The sequence below is a fragment of the Molossus molossus genome, unplaced genomic scaffold (genome assembly GCF_014108415.1).
Source record: "Molossus molossus isolate mMolMol1 unplaced genomic scaffold, mMolMol1.p scaffold_m16_p_5, whole genome shotgun sequence".
Classification (NCBI taxonomy): Eukaryota; Metazoa; Chordata; class Mammalia; order Chiroptera; family Molossidae; genus Molossus; species Molossus molossus.
The window spans coordinates 12,739,728-12,755,750 of NW_023425388.1; the positions used below are offsets into that span (position 1 = coordinate 12,739,728).

General features: G+C 49.0%; 1 protein-coding gene and 1 pseudogene across 1 annotated transcript; one reads left to right on the forward strand and one right to left on the reverse strand.

The window, feature by feature from the left end:
* Window positions 1–1,001: 1,001 nt before the first annotated feature.
* Window positions 1,002–14,377, reverse strand: CUNH21orf58 (chromosome unknown C21orf58 homolog). Its single transcript, XM_036243637.1, has 7 exons — window positions 14,318–14,377; window positions 13,088–13,148; window positions 12,633–12,706; window positions 10,511–10,678; window positions 8,378–8,489; window positions 1,628–1,767; window positions 1,002–1,247 (listed from the first exon to the last, which is right to left on the reverse strand). The coding sequence occupies exons 1-7, from the start codon at window positions 14,375–14,377 to the stop codon at window positions 1,002–1,004; spliced, it is 861 nt and encodes a 286-aa protein (XP_036099530.1).
* LOC118617120 lies at window positions 3,438–3,881 on the forward strand (annotated as a pseudogene).
* Window positions 14,378–16,023: the final 1,646 nt, after the last annotated feature.

The window sequence follows — 16,023 nt, forward strand, 5'->3', positions numbered from 1 at the left end:
AGCAAAGAAAAAGAGAAAGGATTTTTAGAGACCAAAGACAGCCTTAACAATTCACACCAGCACTCAGGCTCTGACACCATGGTGTCTTTACTAGACTTTACTGACTTGTCCTTCCCACGGTGGAGGGTCCCAGAATTGAGTCCTGGGTGGATGTAGTACAGGAGAGAACCCTTGGGTCTAGTCAGCAAGAAGCTGCCTTCAAGGGCCCAGCCCCTCAGAAGGAGCCATGTGCAGCTCCTCGGGTTCGGGTTCGTTTGCAGGAGAAAAGCCAGGCCAGCAGGTGTCTACCTGTTAACAAGGGCTTCTTCCCTGCACAGTCTGCAGCTGCTGCTTTCCTGCCTCACCTCTGCCACCGTGGGGCAAACATCTCCCAGGTATTTAAATTTGTGGTATTTTTCCCATAGGAAGGCTTCGATTGTTATGTGGCTAAATCTATGTATCTTCTTCCTGTGGCTCCTGGGCATCTTTTCCGGCAAAATCCCCATGTTTCCTTGTGGTCCTCGGAGTCTGGTGTCCAGCTCTGCCTGGTTTTTCAGACCACGCCCTGTGGGGAGAGGGACCTGGGGCTCACTGGCCGGGAGCTGGAGCCGGTGCAGGCAGGAAACCTTCAGGCAAAGCCCTAGAGGAAAGGCAAGAGTCTGGGTGTCCTTACTGCCCCATAGGGCTGGAAGATGCCACGGGGCAGGTGAGCTCTACTCTGGGGATCAGGTGGGGGCCCTGGAAGCCGTGCTTTGACTGGACACACCCAGGGTTATCTGCACTGACAGTTTGACCCAAACTGCAGACAGTTTTCCCGGGAGGTTGCCATGGGGTCCACACTTAGCCGTGGTGATGAGGATGGGGGGGGTGAGGCTGCCAAGGACACCTGTGTCCCTCTGGGAGATGACAGGGCCTTTCCAGGCTCCTTTCCAGTTCCCTGCTGCAGCCTAGGGACCTGGCAAAGACTTAAGCCCATTGGTTTCTCAGTAGGGGTAGGGAAGGGCAATGGGGCCCCAGGGTCCTTACGTGTTAAGAGCAGCAGCAGCAGCAGAGGGGACGACCAAGTGGTGCATGGTGGGTTGGAAGTTGGTGGCAGGTGGGAGGGCAGTGGCTGAGACCACCGTGGGCCACATAGAGTAAGCCACAGGTGAACCAGGTGCAAAACCAGCCTGCAGCGGGGCTGGGGGTGCATAGTGGTGGTGGTGGTGCACAGAGGGTGGCTTCTGCCTCTCTGCTCGCAGAATGGTTTGGTGAGCCCGCTGCGGGTCCTCAACAGCACAAACATTAGCTCATTTCAACTGGGACCAGCTGCTCTGGGAACCCCACTCCCCCGCCCCCACTCCTACTCCCATTCCTGACTCAGGATGGGCTCAGAGCCCAGAAAGGGAGGGGAGAGGAAGGAAGAGGAGGGACCCATTCAGCTCAAGGAGGCAGCTTTCTGAGCCTCAAACTGTACAACCCATTCCTCATCTGAGAGGTACAGGGAAGAGCTAGGGGATTTCACAGCTAGATCACAGACCCCCAGAACCAAAATTGTGCTTTTCAGAGTTACACAGATGCACAATTTCCAGAACAGAAGTAGCCCAGGTCCTCTGGTGCTGACTTGGGTGGCCTCCTTTGCCTGGTGTCTGCTCCAGGTTGAGCCTACCTGCAGGATGGGGTGCAGGGGTGTGGACTGCAGTCCCCTGGAGGACCCAGGGGCCATTGGGGGCACGGCTTGGAGCATCAGGTTCTGCATGATGACCTGGTGCATCTGTGCATTCTGCAGCAGCATCATCTCCACCATGTCTGAAAGGGGGGAGAGGGGCTTGGTCACACACAGAGGGCTCACCCTATCAGGGGATCTGACCTGAGAACAGAGCTTTAGAGCAGCCTATTGAAACAGATATAGGATATTACAGGTGTCTGTTCCTTGTGGTGGGGTGGGGGTGGGGGGTCAGACAGGGTCACATTCCCAGGCATGAAACTTCCAGGACATAGGGTGTGCATGCTATAAAGTGTGTGTATGGTGTCCAGTTGGGCTCCCAGGAGGCAGCTCCACTTGCCTTTCCGCTAGCAGATTCCTCAAGTCTACCTGGGCTGCATGGTGGCCCGTGAAATGTGTGTCCATGTCCTAACCCCAAGACCTTAGAACATGGCCTTACTTGGAAAAAGGGTCTTTTCAGATGTTACGAAGGACCTTGAGATGTGATCACCCTGGCTTTTCCAGATGGGCCCTGAATCCAAGGACAAGTATTTTTATCAGAGACAGGCAGAGGGAGATGGAGTCCAAAGGGGAGACAGACACAGAGACTAGCAGTTCGGCCACAGCCCAGGACACCTGGAGCCACTGCTTGGAAGAAGCAGGAAGAACCATCCCTGGAGGTCGTATGGCCCTGGAACACCTGGATTTTGGACTCTGGCCTCCAGACTGTGACAGAGTGGATTTCTGAGGTTTTAAGCCTCCTGCCCTGTGGTGCTTTGTTTTGGCAGCTCCAGTATATATATTCACCAACTCTGAATACTATAAAACATGTAAATTTTGTCAGCATGGGAGGTGAACATGGGTTCCTTGCACAGCATCTAGGTCCTGGAAAGTAGGCATTTTCTCCAGGCTCTGTCAGCTTCTCCAAAGGAAGGCAGGTCCCCTAGGACCATGCACACTCCTAGGCAAACAAATAGGAGCCTGGACGCTCAGGGGCAGGGGCTCCAACAAATCACAGGACTCCAGCCAATAGCCTCCCCACTCAAACAGAAACCCCTCCCTGGATCCCCAGTGGGCCAGCCCACCCTGCAGATATTGGACTAACCAGGCTTTCATAATTGCACAGGCCAATTCCTTCAAACACATCTTTCTGTCTGTATACACATCCTATTGGTTCTGTTTCTCTGGAGAGCACTGACTAAGATTTTTGCCACAGGGTTGGGGCACTATGGGAGGTAGAGCCCAGAGCCAGATTCCTGCAGCAGCACAGCGGTGGGAACTCTGACCCTGCAAGAGAAGCAGTTGGAAAGGCTGAGTCTGGCAGCCCCATCCAGGAAAGGCCTTTGAGGAAACTCATGTGTGCCTGGGCCTGGGCCGTCCCCACCCACCAGCAGCCACAGGAACAGTCCCCCATCAGGCCTGCAGGACTCCCACTGATTAGATTAGGCAGGAGGGCACAGAAATGGACACATTGTGTTCGATAAAGGGCCACTTCATGACAAAGGGACACCATGGGAGAGTCTTCAGTACATGGCACAGGGTCAAACTGATGTCCATGGCAAAAAAAAAGAACATTGATCCCTAACTCACAGCACACACACATCTACTTCAGATGGATCGTAAATCTGAATGTCAAATGTAAACAAAGCCATGTGAGACCACATGACCTTGAGCAGGTAAAGACTTCTTAAACAGGACACCCAAGGCACTAACTATATAGGGAAAAGCCTGAAAAACTGTTACTAAAATTAAGAACTTCTGCCTTTTTACAAAGATGGCGCCAAAGGCAAAGAAGAAAGCCCCTGCCCCTCCTAAAGCCGAAGCCAAAGCAAAGCCTTTGAAGGCAAACAAAGCAGCGTAGAGGATCCGCATGTCACCCACCTTCCGTCAGCCTAAGACACTGAGGCTCTGAAGGCAGCCTAAATATCCTTGGAAGAGCGCACCCAGGAGAAACAAACTTGACCACTATGCCATCATCAAATTCCCCCTGACTACCGAGTCAGCTATGAAGAAGATAAAAGACAATAGTACACTTGTGTTCATTGTGGATGTCAAGGCCAACCAACACCAGATCAAAGAGGCTGTGAAGAAGCTCTATGACATTGACATGGCCAAGGTCAACACCCTGATCAGGCCTGATGGAGAGAAGAAGGCGTATGTTCGACTGGCTCCTGACTAGGATGCTTTGGATGTTGCCAACAAAGTTGGGATCATCTAAACAGTCCAGCTGGCTAATTCTAAACATAAAAATTTTACACTGAAAAAAAAAATTAAGAACTTCTGTTCATACAAAGACATGAGTTAAAGGGCAGGCCACAAAAACTTAATATTTGTAATACATGTATCAAAAAAGGACCCATTGTAGAATATAAGGAGTTCCCATAAATCAATGAGAGAAATACAACATGAAAGAAAAATGGGCAAAATACTTAAATGGACACTTTACACAAAGGATATTCAAATGGCCAATAAATATATAAAAAGATGAAACAAATTAAACCCAGAATGAGCTACTACACATGCCCACCAGATTAGCCTAAATGGGAAAAAAATCTGAAAACAGAGTGTTGGTTAATTACTGTGGGCAACTGAAACTCTCCTTCCCTTCTGTGACATGTAAATGGGAATTCCCACCCAGGAAGACATTCTGGCAGTGTTTCCTGACGGGCCGTCTCATTCCCTAGCACATGCCCCATGTGCATGTCCCTTCACCAGAAGACAGCAACGTCCAAAGCAGCACTGCTGTAGTAGCTCCCCATAGGAAAGAACTGGAACACCCAATCCCAAAAAGAATGCACCCTCAGTTTGTGAGATGATGTGATCGATTAGTGCAGTGGGCTGAAGAATGGCCCTAGTGACATCCACATCCTAATCCTCAAAACCTGTGATTGTGTTTTGTTTTGTTGTTTTCTTAAATTTTCTTTCTTTATTGATTTTAGAGAGAAAGAGGAAGGGAAGGGGAGAGAGAGAGAGAAACATTGATGAGAGAGCCCTGGCTGGTTTGGCTCAGCAGTTGGAGTGTCGGCCTGCGGTCCGGAGAGATCTGGGTTCGGTTCCCGCTAAGGGCACGTACCTCAGTTGCAATTTGTCCCCAGCCCTGGTTGGGTTGTGTGGGTGGCAACCACTCAGTGTGTCCCTTTCACGTCGATGTTTCTCTCTCTCTCTCCCCCTCCCATTCTATCTGAACAAAATATCAAAAAATGTCCTCGGGTGAGGATAAAAAAAATAAAAGAAACATCAATGAGAGAGAACACTGATCGGTTGCCTCCTGCATGTGCCCTCACCAGGAATCAAACCGGCGACCTCTTGGTGCATGGGTCAATGTTCAACCACTGAGCCACATTGGCCGGGCTGATTGTGTTTCATTACAGGGAAAAAGGGACCTTGCAGATGTGATTAACTTAATAATCTTGAGAGGGGGTGGAAGCAACCCAAGTGTCCATGGATGAATGAAGGGATGAGCAAAATGTGGTCTACACGTACAGTGGAAGATTATTCTGCCTTAAAAAGGAAGGTGATTCTGTCACACACTACAATATGGATGAACCTTGAGGACATTATGCCAGTGAAATAAGCCAGCCACAAAAGTACAAATGCTGTGTGATTCCCCTTACAAGAGGAGTCAGATTCATAGACACAGAAAGTGGATGGTGGGTGCCAGAAACTGGAGGAAAGGAATGGGAGTCAGTGTTGAATGGGGACAGTTTTAGTTAGGGAAAATGAGAAAGCACGAAACGTTTGTTTCTTAACAAATATCGTTAACACCACTTAAAGTGGTTACAATGGTAAATTTTTTGTTTGTGTTTTTTTTTTTTTTTTTAATCCTCACCCGAGGACATTTTTCCATCTTTTGTACAGATAGAGTGGGAGGGAGAGAGAGGAAGAGAGAGAGAGAGAAACATCGACGTGAAAGGGACACATCGAGTGGCTGCCACCCGCACGACCAACCAGAGCCGGGGACAAACTGCAACCGAAGTACGTGCCCTTAGCGGGAACCGAACCCGGGTCTCTCCGGACCACAGGCCGACGCTCTAACCGCTGAGCCAAACTGGCCAGGGCTGTTTGTGTTTTTTATCACAATTTTTTAAATTAATATTTTTTAAAGCTTTAAAGATACCCTATTTACTATTGATTTTTAGAGAGAGAAGAAGGAAGGGGTGGGGGGAGAGAGAGAAACATTGACGTACATTGGCTGCCTCTTGCACCCGCTTATTCCCTCTGGACATGGAGCCTTGGCATGTGCCCTGACCAGGAATCAAACTGGCGACCTTTCAGTATATGGGACAACGCACAACCAACTGAGCCACACCGGCAGGGCAAAATTAATTAATTTTTTAAAAGGGATCTTGAAGTGGCAAGATTTTCTGGGATTATCTGGGTGGGCCCAGTGTGATCACAAGGGTTCTTAGAACCTGTTGAGAGAACTATCCATCTAGATTTGAATATCCAGCAAAACTAGTGTTTAAGAACAAAAAGAAATTTAAACACTTGGAAGGTCAATATTGAGGGAGCTTCAATAGCCTGTTCTGAAGAAACTTGTAAAAGATGCATTTCAAGATGATAGAAGGTGATTCCAGAAGGATGATCTGAGATACAATAAAGAGTATAGATGTGAGGTGAATTCAAACTGTTTTCTGTATGAAATTATACTGGTGTGTATTTCTGTGAAGCTTTTTCAACAGGTAGAACTGTAATGGAGAGCAGCCACGGGGAAGTCAGGAGAGGAAGAGGCAGCTACAATGTTCCAGATTCCTTTTGCTATTGGGGGAGCCAGTGGCTCAAGATTGTGTATTTAACTTTTTTTTTTTTGGGTACATGCTGCTAGTGGGAACCGAACCTGGGACTCTCTGGTCTGCAGGCCGACACTCTAACCGCTGAGCCAAACCAGCCAGGGAGTGTGTTTAACTTTATACCAAATAGCCCAACAGTTCTCTAAAGTGGTTGCTAGAGTACTTTTGAAATTTCATATTTTCACATTCAAATATTTGATTCAGTTGGCATTCTTTTTTTTTTAAATCCTCACCCGAGGATATTTTTTCATTTATCTTCAGATAGAGTGGGAGGGAAGGAGAGGGAGAGAGAGAAACATCGCCGTCTGCCCCTGGACTGCCAACACTGTCAGTCATCAAAAAAATGCAAATTACAATGACAGTGAACTACCACTACCACTATTAAAATGGCTGAGACTAAAAAGCCTGACCATGCCATACGAGGGTGTGGAGGAACGGGAACCTTATACATGGCTTGTGGAGATGTAAAAGGTACAGACATTATGGACACAGTTTGGCAGTTTTTGAAAAGTTAAACACACCTGCCACATGATTCAGACATTCCAGTTCTAGATATTTACCAAAGAGAAATGGAAACATGTTCACAGGAGACTCAGGCATGATGTCCATGACTCGCAACCCAAATGTCCATCAACAGGGGAAAGGATAAAGAAATGGGTGCAGCCCCTCAGCAGTGACGAGGAACCCAGCTAGTCATGACTCAAAACAATTATGCTGAGGGAAAGAAGCAAAACAAAACAGTGCATCCTCTCTGACTCTGTGTACATAAAACTCTAGAAAATGCAAATTAACAGTGACAAAGTTGATCAGCAATTGCCTGTGGGGCTGGAAAGAGGGAGTGAGACGGGATATGAGGAAGCTTTTGGGATGGTGGGTGTGTTCATTGTCTTGATTTATTGTCTTGGGCTCATGGGTATATCCATATGTCAAAACTTACCAAATTGTTTTTTTAAATACATTTGTATTGACTTTTTAGAGAGAGAGGAAGGAAGAGAGTGATAGAAACATCGATGTGAGAGAGAAACATCGATAGGCTGCCTCCTGCACGCCCCCTACCGGGGATCAAGCCCGCAACCTGGGCATATGCCCTGACTGGGAATCTAACCAGGACCTCTCAGTCCATGGGATGACACTCAATCCACTGAGCTACACTGGCTGGGCTAAAACTTATCAAATTGTACACTTTAAATATGTGCCATTTATTCTATGTCATCTCAATAAAGCTGTTTTAAAAATCAAGTATTTAAAAGTTATTTAGCCCTGACCAGTTTGGCTCAGCGGTTAAAGCATCAGCCTGTGGTCCTGAGAGACCCGGATTCGGTTCCTGCTGCCTCGGTTGCGGTTTGTCCCCAGCCCTGGTTGGTTGTGCAGGTGGCAGCCACTCCATGTGTCCCTTTCACGTCAATGTTTCTCTCTCACTCTGTTCCTCTCTCTCCCTCCCACTCTACCTGAATAAAAAATGGAAAAATGTCCTCGGGTGAGGATAAAAATAAATAAATTAAAAAATAATAAAAATTATTTAAAAAGAAGAAACAATTTAACCAAGGTTTTTGTAGGGCTAATAATTGGATGAATTGGAGTTGGAGCCCAGTATTCTTTTTTTTTTGGTACATGCCCCTAGCCGGAACTGAATCCAAGACTCTCTGGTCCACAGGCCAACACTCCAACCGCTGAGCCAAACCGGCCAGGGCGAGCCCAGAATTCTTTCAGTTCCTAGTCAAATCTTTCTTTTACCTCTTTTCTTCCCTCAGCAATATCCATCATGAAAGCACTTCTCAAGTTGAAGACATTTTCATGTTGGTAACAGGTAACTTCAGTTGAGTAGCCAGAAGCTGACCCTAAAGGACTATACTACTTACAAAATATTTTTTCTTTCAGTAGAGAATTTCATAAGCCCATAACAACATTAATATCGAACACTTACCTTCCTTAATGCTTCCTGACCTTTGAGCTGTGAAGGCCTGGGGAGGGGAAATCTGTGCAATGAGTGGCTGTTGAGGTAGCTGCTGAATGATGGTGGCAGGAGGCTGGGGGACCTAGGAAGAGCCAGGTGACTAGCTACCTGAACGTGTCCTTGGAGAGAGTGTCCTACAGCACCCACCTATCCACACTCCCACCCGTGCATCCACCCAGCAAACCACCCACCTACCACCCATTCACACATCCATCCTGCTATCCACTCACCCATCCACCCATCCACTCACCTAGTAACCCACCCATCCATCCACCTATCCAATGAATGCATAAATAAGTGGAACAAGAAATCTCTCCCGCCTTCTCCCGCCCCCCTTCTCCCTGTTCCTCTCTCTAAAAATCAATAAAAAAAATTTTTTTAAATAAAATAAATGTACAATTTTGAGCATGCACTGGACATTGATTGTACATCAGGAAGACTTTCTCTTTTAATCCTTTGTGGATGTACAAGGCCCTGATCCTATTCCTTCTTTCTCAGTTCACAGAAGGCTTGGTATAGGCCACAGGTGGTAACCTTCTTCTGTGACCATCTGCACGCTGTGGGCCAACTGCTCAGCACAGACACTAAACTGATGAGGCTGGTCCAGTGAGATTATTTATGAGCACAGAGGTTTGCATTTCATATCGTTTTCATGTGTTCCAAACTATTCTTCTTTTTATTTTTTCCCCCCAAACATTTATTTATTTAAAAATCCTCATCAGAGGATATTTTTCCATTTATCTTCAGATAGAGTGGAAGGAGAGGAGAGAATCATCAATGTGAGAAACACATCAATTGGCTGCCTCCCGCATGACCCTGACCAGGGCCGGGGACTGAACCACAACCGAGATACGGGCTCTTGACTCTTTGGTCCTCAGGCCAACGCTCGAACCACTGAGTAAAACTGGCCAGGGCTTCCCCAAACATTTAAAAGTGCAAAAGCATTCTTAGCCTGCAAGTTGTACAAACACAAATGACAGGCCAGCTTTAGCCACAGCCACAGTTGCCACCCCTGGCATCTACTGAGGAGGCCCTCTTAGAGCACTGTGCCTGCCCTGGCTGAAGGACCTCCTGCCTCAGGCTCTCTAAGTCCAACTTCTGGAAATTCAGTGAACAAGGGTCCAGCTTGACCTCTTGGTGTCACTGGGAAACACGGGAGCATGGCCAGGCCCTGGTCACGTGCAGGAAGTGTGAACATACTTGGGGCTGGAGGGAGTGTCCTGTACTTACACCCCCACCCTCCCTCCATACCTGGAAGGAGGTCCAGGTGTTGGAAGACTGGAGGGCACAGACTATGGATAACTGGAACCTGGATGCAGAGAGCCCAAGGGCAAAGGGGACTCTGGGATCCCTATGAGCAGGGATCCCTCTAAGGTTCCCCTTTTCACTCTATTCTCTCCACCATGTGCTCCCAGGTTCTCTCTCAAAGAACAAGTGCCTTCTAGGTCCTGACTCAGCCTGCTGGCACCATCAGGTTCCCTGGCCAGCCAGTGCAGAACCTTCTCAATTAGCCTGCCCACGTCCTTGGCCATCTCTTCTCCCCAATCACACTGCTCTTCTCCCCGAAGCCTCAACAGGCCAGATCCCACCTTCTGTCCCTCCTCTGAGCACCCCGCTGGCTCTGACACAATCCCTTTTCCTTAAGGAAGTCAGAACTGCTTTCCCCTGTTTGCAATCCAGAATGCTGGGTCTTTCTTTTCCCTTTTTTTCATTCTGCTCTTGAAATGAAGTTCTGAAGCGTCTCCTGGTCATGAAGAAGTTTTGAAAATGAGTTAACACACTTCTTCCCCAAATTCAGGATCCTCTTGATGCTGAATTTTCCTAATATTTCTACTCCTAGAGCAAAAGTTAGGACCTGGGGCTGGGACCCCAGCCACTCATCTGTAATGAGGGATAAGACCACCACTCCCCAAAACCCTGTCTTAGGGCACCTGCGAGCGTGACTGAGAAGAGCCACTGACATCCTTGTGAGTGCCTGGGTGTGGTAAGTGCACCACTGTTAGTTGTTAGCCATCCGTCCCTCTTCAGAGCACTCTCATAATGCTGCTGAGCTTGCCTCCCCACAGTGGTTCTGCCCCTGGGTTCACCTGGAGGGAGACCTACCGAGTGTGCGATCACCCGAGGCAGCTCAAGGGCTGGTGGGGGCGGGGAGGCTGCGGTGTAGATGCCAGGGGGCACCTCTGGGGGCAGCGCTGAGCCATGGGCTCCTCTGCTGGGCCTCCTGCAGGCACAGGTGTGGGCAGCGGAGAGCTCTTCCAGGAGGTGTTGTTCCTGCAACGCCAACCAGAGACTGCTGCGTCAAGGGGCAGTCACTGAGGCTGGTGGGGGAGATGTGTCCTGGGGCAGATGGGTGGCCCATGTGGGACACCTTGGGTCTCCCTCTCTTCCTTGCAGGGCTTCTCTAGAACTGGAGCCAGGACTGAAAGCAAGGCCCAAGGGCCACTTGAGAATACTGCCTCATTTTATTTTATTTTATTACTGTATTTTATTTTATTTTATTTTATTATTTTATTTTATTTTATTTTATTTTATTTTATTTTATTTATTTTTATCCTCACCAGAGGACATTTTTCCATTTTTTGTTCAGGTAGAGTGGGAGGGAGAGGGAGGAACAGAGAGAGAGAGAGAAACATCGATGTGAAAGGAACACATTGAGTGGCTGCCATCCACACGACTGATCAGAGCCGGGGACAAACTGCAACCGAGGTAAATGACCTTAGCGGGAACCGAACCCGGGTCTCTCTGGACCGCAGGCCCACGCTTTAACCGCTGAGCCAAACCGGCCAGGGCAGCCTCCTTTTATTTATTATTATTATTATTATTATTATTATTATTATTATTTTTTATCCTCACCCGAGGACTTTTTTTTTTTTTAATTTTAATTTTGTTACAGATCTGAGGACATTTTTGCATTTATCTTCAGATAGAGAGAGAGGAAGAGAGAGAGAAACATCGATGTGAGAGAGACACACCGACTTGCTGCCACCCACACAACCTCGCCAGGGGCCGGGGACAAACCACAACTGAGGTATGTGCCCTTAGTGGGAACCAAACCCTGGACTCTCTGGTCTGCGGGCCGACGCTCTAACCACTTTGGCCAGGGCAATACTGCCTCCTCTTTTTTTTTTTTTTTAATGATTTTAAGCAAGTTTTATTGTATTCTTTTTTTCAATTAATTAATTTATTTTTGTTACAGATGTTTCTCCTTTTTCCCCCACTGATTCCCCCTTCCCCACCACTCTCCGCCCTGTCCCCAGCTTTGTTGTCCATGTCCATGTTCATGCATACATGCATATAAGTTCTGTGGTTTATCTCTCCCCCTTTTCTGGGAATTGTCAGTCTGTACCCCACTTCCACGTCTCTGGGACTACCCCATTCCTCAGACTGTTATGTTCATTATATTCCACAAATAAGTGAGATCATATGATACTTGTCTTTTTTTGCTTGGCTTGTTTCACTTAGGATAATACTTTCCAGGTCCCTCCATGTCGTCTCAAAGGATAAGAGATCTTTCCTTCTTACCGCTGCATAGTACTCCATTGTGTATATGTACCACAGCTTTTTTATCCATTCGTCTACTGATGGCTATTTGGGCTGTTTCCAGATCTTAGCTATTGTAAATAGTGCTGCTATGAACATGGGGGTACATATATTCTTTCTGATTGCTGTTTCAGGCTTCTTAGGGTAATACTGCCTCCTTTTAAATTTACCAAATCACAAGAACTAGTTTCTGGTTCCAGCTGCCTCAGCAACCCCTTCATTACAAGTGCTACGTTTATTGTAACTGTTTGTGCGGACTGTTGTGTGCTCCTTCCCGCTGCTGGGACGGAGTTGGATCCAGGCCTCTGGGCTTCTTAGAATTCCACTTCCTGTGGGAATCGGGCCCTTTACTTAGCATTTCCACCTTGGATAATGTGCCTCCAGAGCAGGTGTTCTAGCTAATCACATGCTTGTCAGAGCCCAGACCACGGACAGTGCCAGCATGTTCCTTTCTCAATTGAGTGCATTCCATGCCCCAAGTGTGAAGTCTCTTAGCTGCTTGCAGTTCACCAGCTAGCCATCCAGGAGTTACAGACCCCAGAGAACCAGCACCGATCCAGCAAGACTCGACACCCCTATTCTCACCCCCTAGTCCCCACCCCCACCTGCACCCCCACTGCCCTCCTGGGTCTGAACGTGTAGTTTCAGTCACAGACAGCTCTGGCCAGGCCAGACGCCGGCCTACCAAGAGTCTCTGCAGAAGGTCCTTCCTCTTCCTCAGAGAGCTCTGCAGGGCTGCGTCCGGCCTGTCCTTGTGTCCTGGAGAGAAACTATGCTGAGGAATGTGCAGACCCCAGAACACCCCCACCTCACCCGCTGGACTGGGGGTGATGTGAGCCTCCATTTCTCATCTGGAAAATGGGGACGAGGGATGTTCTTGACTTGGGGTTTAGTGATAAAGGTGACAGGATGAGATGTGAGGGTGCACTCAGCAGAGCACCTGGTATGTGAGAGCACGGGAGTGTGGTGTGTGTGCACGTGTGTGAGAGAGAGAGTGTTGTAAAGATGAAAACAAAAGCCTTCGGCCCTGTATGTAAGGACTAGTATTAATCAGTCTAGCCAGTGACAAAAGAGGGAAGGAACTGAGCAGAAGGTGGGTCTCGTGCCTGCCTGAAGGGCTCCAAGCAGCCCAGCTCTTACCTGGCAGAAGGTGAGGCTCCTCAGAATCCCCTTCCAAATCCTCACGCTCCTGCTCCAGTTTCTGTGAGGAAGAGACAATGACAGGGATCCCAGCACAGGCTCAGTGTCAATAGGGCACGGGCTGGCGTGGGCACCTGCCTGTGCTCCCGCCCATGCCCCAGATGGAGGGGACAGGGCAGGAAGTGCTGTGTGGTGGGGGTGTGGGACAGGCGGCAAGGGTCATCATCCTCTCAAGGACGAGTATGTCACATTCTCCAACAACGCACGCATTCCTCCTTGAATTCTAAGGGTGGACACTGTGACATGTGTGGCCTCCTTCAGACAGCTTTCTAAGAGCTGAACCTCAGGCTAACTCTGTGTCCCTGACCTCCCCACCTGGGCCCTGGGCTGGGCAGCCACAGTTTGGGCCAGTACTGGAGTGACTCCTGCAAGGCGGTCCATGGGCCACCAGACTGGGGGTAGGGTGCAGGGCTGTGAGGGCAGCAGAAGAGGAATAAGCAGGTGGGGATACAGAGGAACTGCTGCATTGGATGGTCTGTGAGGCCCATGCAGACCCTCAGAGGATAAGAAGACTGGTGTGAGGATAGGTCCACCAGGTTGCCCGCCCCAGGCCCAGCCCAGGGGACTGTGGGTCCTACACCAGATGGTTCTGTCTTCCCTTAAACACTGAAGCCCAGAGGCTCCTCAGGGGACCTTTACGGGGCTCTGAACATGCTGGCCAGTAGGTGCGTGCCTGTGTCCTGGCTGCAGAAGCTGTCAGAAGAACCTACTTGGTTCTGTATGAACAAAAAGAACAAAAACCAAGAAGCCACAGTGCTTCATTACAAGGCTCAATGCCACTGGAGAGGGTTTTGCTGGGAAGCAGTAGCACTCACAAGAATATATTACCTTTTATTTTTTTTAATTTTATTTTTTTATCCTCACCTGAGGACATTTTTCCATTTTTTTGTTCAGACTGAGTGGGAGGGAGAGAGGGGAAGAGAGAGAGGGAGAGAGAAACATCGATGTGAAAGGGACACATCGAGTGGCTGCCACCCGCACAACCCAAGCAGGGCTGGGGACACACTGCAACTGAGATACATGCCCTTAGCGGGAACCGAACCCGGGTCTCTCAGGACCGCAAGCTGACACTCTAACCGCTGAGCCAAACCGGCCAGGGCGAATATCTTACCTTTTAAAGCTGTGCTCCTCTAACCAGGTGTTAAAAACACGAGTGTCTGTCTGTCTTACCTTCTCCAAGAGTTTTAGGTTAAGTCGGGCCATCTGATCTGTCACAGAGGAGTCCAGCATCCCAGCACTGTAGGAGAAGGGATCCTGCAGGCCCCCAAGCAGCTTCAGCCCTGCTGTCACTAAAGGATTGTGGCACTGGGCTCACTTACCTCCTGAAGACTGGCCTCTGCCAGCGAGCAGGAGGGCCCTACCTTCCCCTAGGCTGCAGTGTCTGAAGCCAACACTGCATCACCAAGGCAGTTGCTAGGCACCACAGACAGGGAGGCCCCAGGTTGCCAGGTTGCCTGAGAGTCCCTTCCAGGCCCCGCCCAGTCCCCATGCGGGGGTTACCTGCAAACACTGCCATTCCCAGGTATGGCCAGGCGGGGCCCCTTGGGAAGGCAAAAGTGGACAGCAGCTGGGGCCAGAGGGGCAGAGCAGGGCCCTGGGGGGAGGACATTCCCCACCCCACCATGTATGGCCCCCACCCTCAGGACAGATTGCAGAAGAGGGTGAGGCTGTGAGGAGGGGCCAGCCATATCCATCCCCCACTGCATGCAGGGGCCTGCATGCTTCATCCATTACTGCCTCCAGGAGGCCAACAGGCCCCTGGCCACTCCAAGGCACCCTCCCAGCAAGACAGGAGTGCAACCCTAACACCAGGAGTATGAGGTAGGGGCACCAGTTCCCTTTGGCCACAGTTGGGGTAGCACCAGGGAGCTGGCCAATGACTGTTCAGGGTCTCCCTGGTGGGGCATGCGGTTCATCCACCCCACAGGCACTCAGCTGGCTCCTCACGTGACAAGGGCTGGACCCCACCCTGCGGGGTGAGATGTGAGTTTAGTGGTGGGACCGCCCGGTAAGGACCCTACCAAGGCAGAGGTAGGCATCCTGGTGGCTACGAGGAGGGGACACCTGGGGCAGGTGTGAGCAGGAGGGTGCAACCAGCAGGGCAGGCCTTTGCAGTTGGTGAGCTGCACGGAAGGCAGGGCATGGAACAGAAGAAGTGGTTCTTGGTTGTCATGGCTTTCCATTTCAGGTTTACAAATGGGTCAACTGGACTGATGAAGATTTCTAACAGATTTGAAATTGGAATGGTGGTCGCGGTCCAGGGTTGGGGTAGGAGTAGGGCTCAGCAGTTTATAGCCCTCTCCTCAATGTAGCCAACCCAGAAACTTGCATCAGATGGCCAAAATTGGGCTAAAATCCCTTACGTTGTCCTTCAGTATTTGTATCATAATCCTAACGTTCAAACAGGAGGTCTGAGTGTGCACAAAAACTAGTTAACTTAGCAACTCAGGGTAACTAGGAGGTGACTCCAGGGATATATACATCCCAGGGAGTACGAGCTTGTTTGGCAGTTTAAAATAAAACAAACTTTATTTTTTAGAATAGCTTTAGATTCACAGAAAAATTGAGAAGATAGTACAGAGAGGTCCCACATATGGCTCCCCAGTTATTAACATCTTATATTGGCATGACACATTTGTTACGATTAACAAACCTATTATATTGATACATTATAATTAACTGAAGTTCATACTTCATTTCATTTCCTTATTCTTTTGCCTGTCTTTTTTTCTGTCCCAGGATCCCATTCAGGACACCGTATGACATTTAGTCATCATGTCGTCTTTGTCTCCTCTCGCTTTTGATGATCTTGACAGTTTTGAGGAAACTGGGTCAGGGATTTTGTAGAATGTTCTTCTCTTGGGATTTGTCTGATG

Coding starts and splice junctions, on each gene's coding strand:
- CUNH21orf58 (XM_036243637.1), bottom strand. CDS start 14,377: ATGCTGGACTCCTCTGTGACAGATCAGATGGCCCGACTTAACCTAAAA. Junction 13,149..14,317: donor ACCTAAAACTCTTGGAGAAG/GTAAGACAGACA, acceptor TCTTCCTCACAG/AAACTGGAGCAGGAGCGTGA. Junction 10,679..12,632: donor ACCTTCTGCAGAGACTCTTG/GTAGGCCGGCGT, acceptor TTGGCGTTGCAG/GAACAACACCTCCTGGAAGA.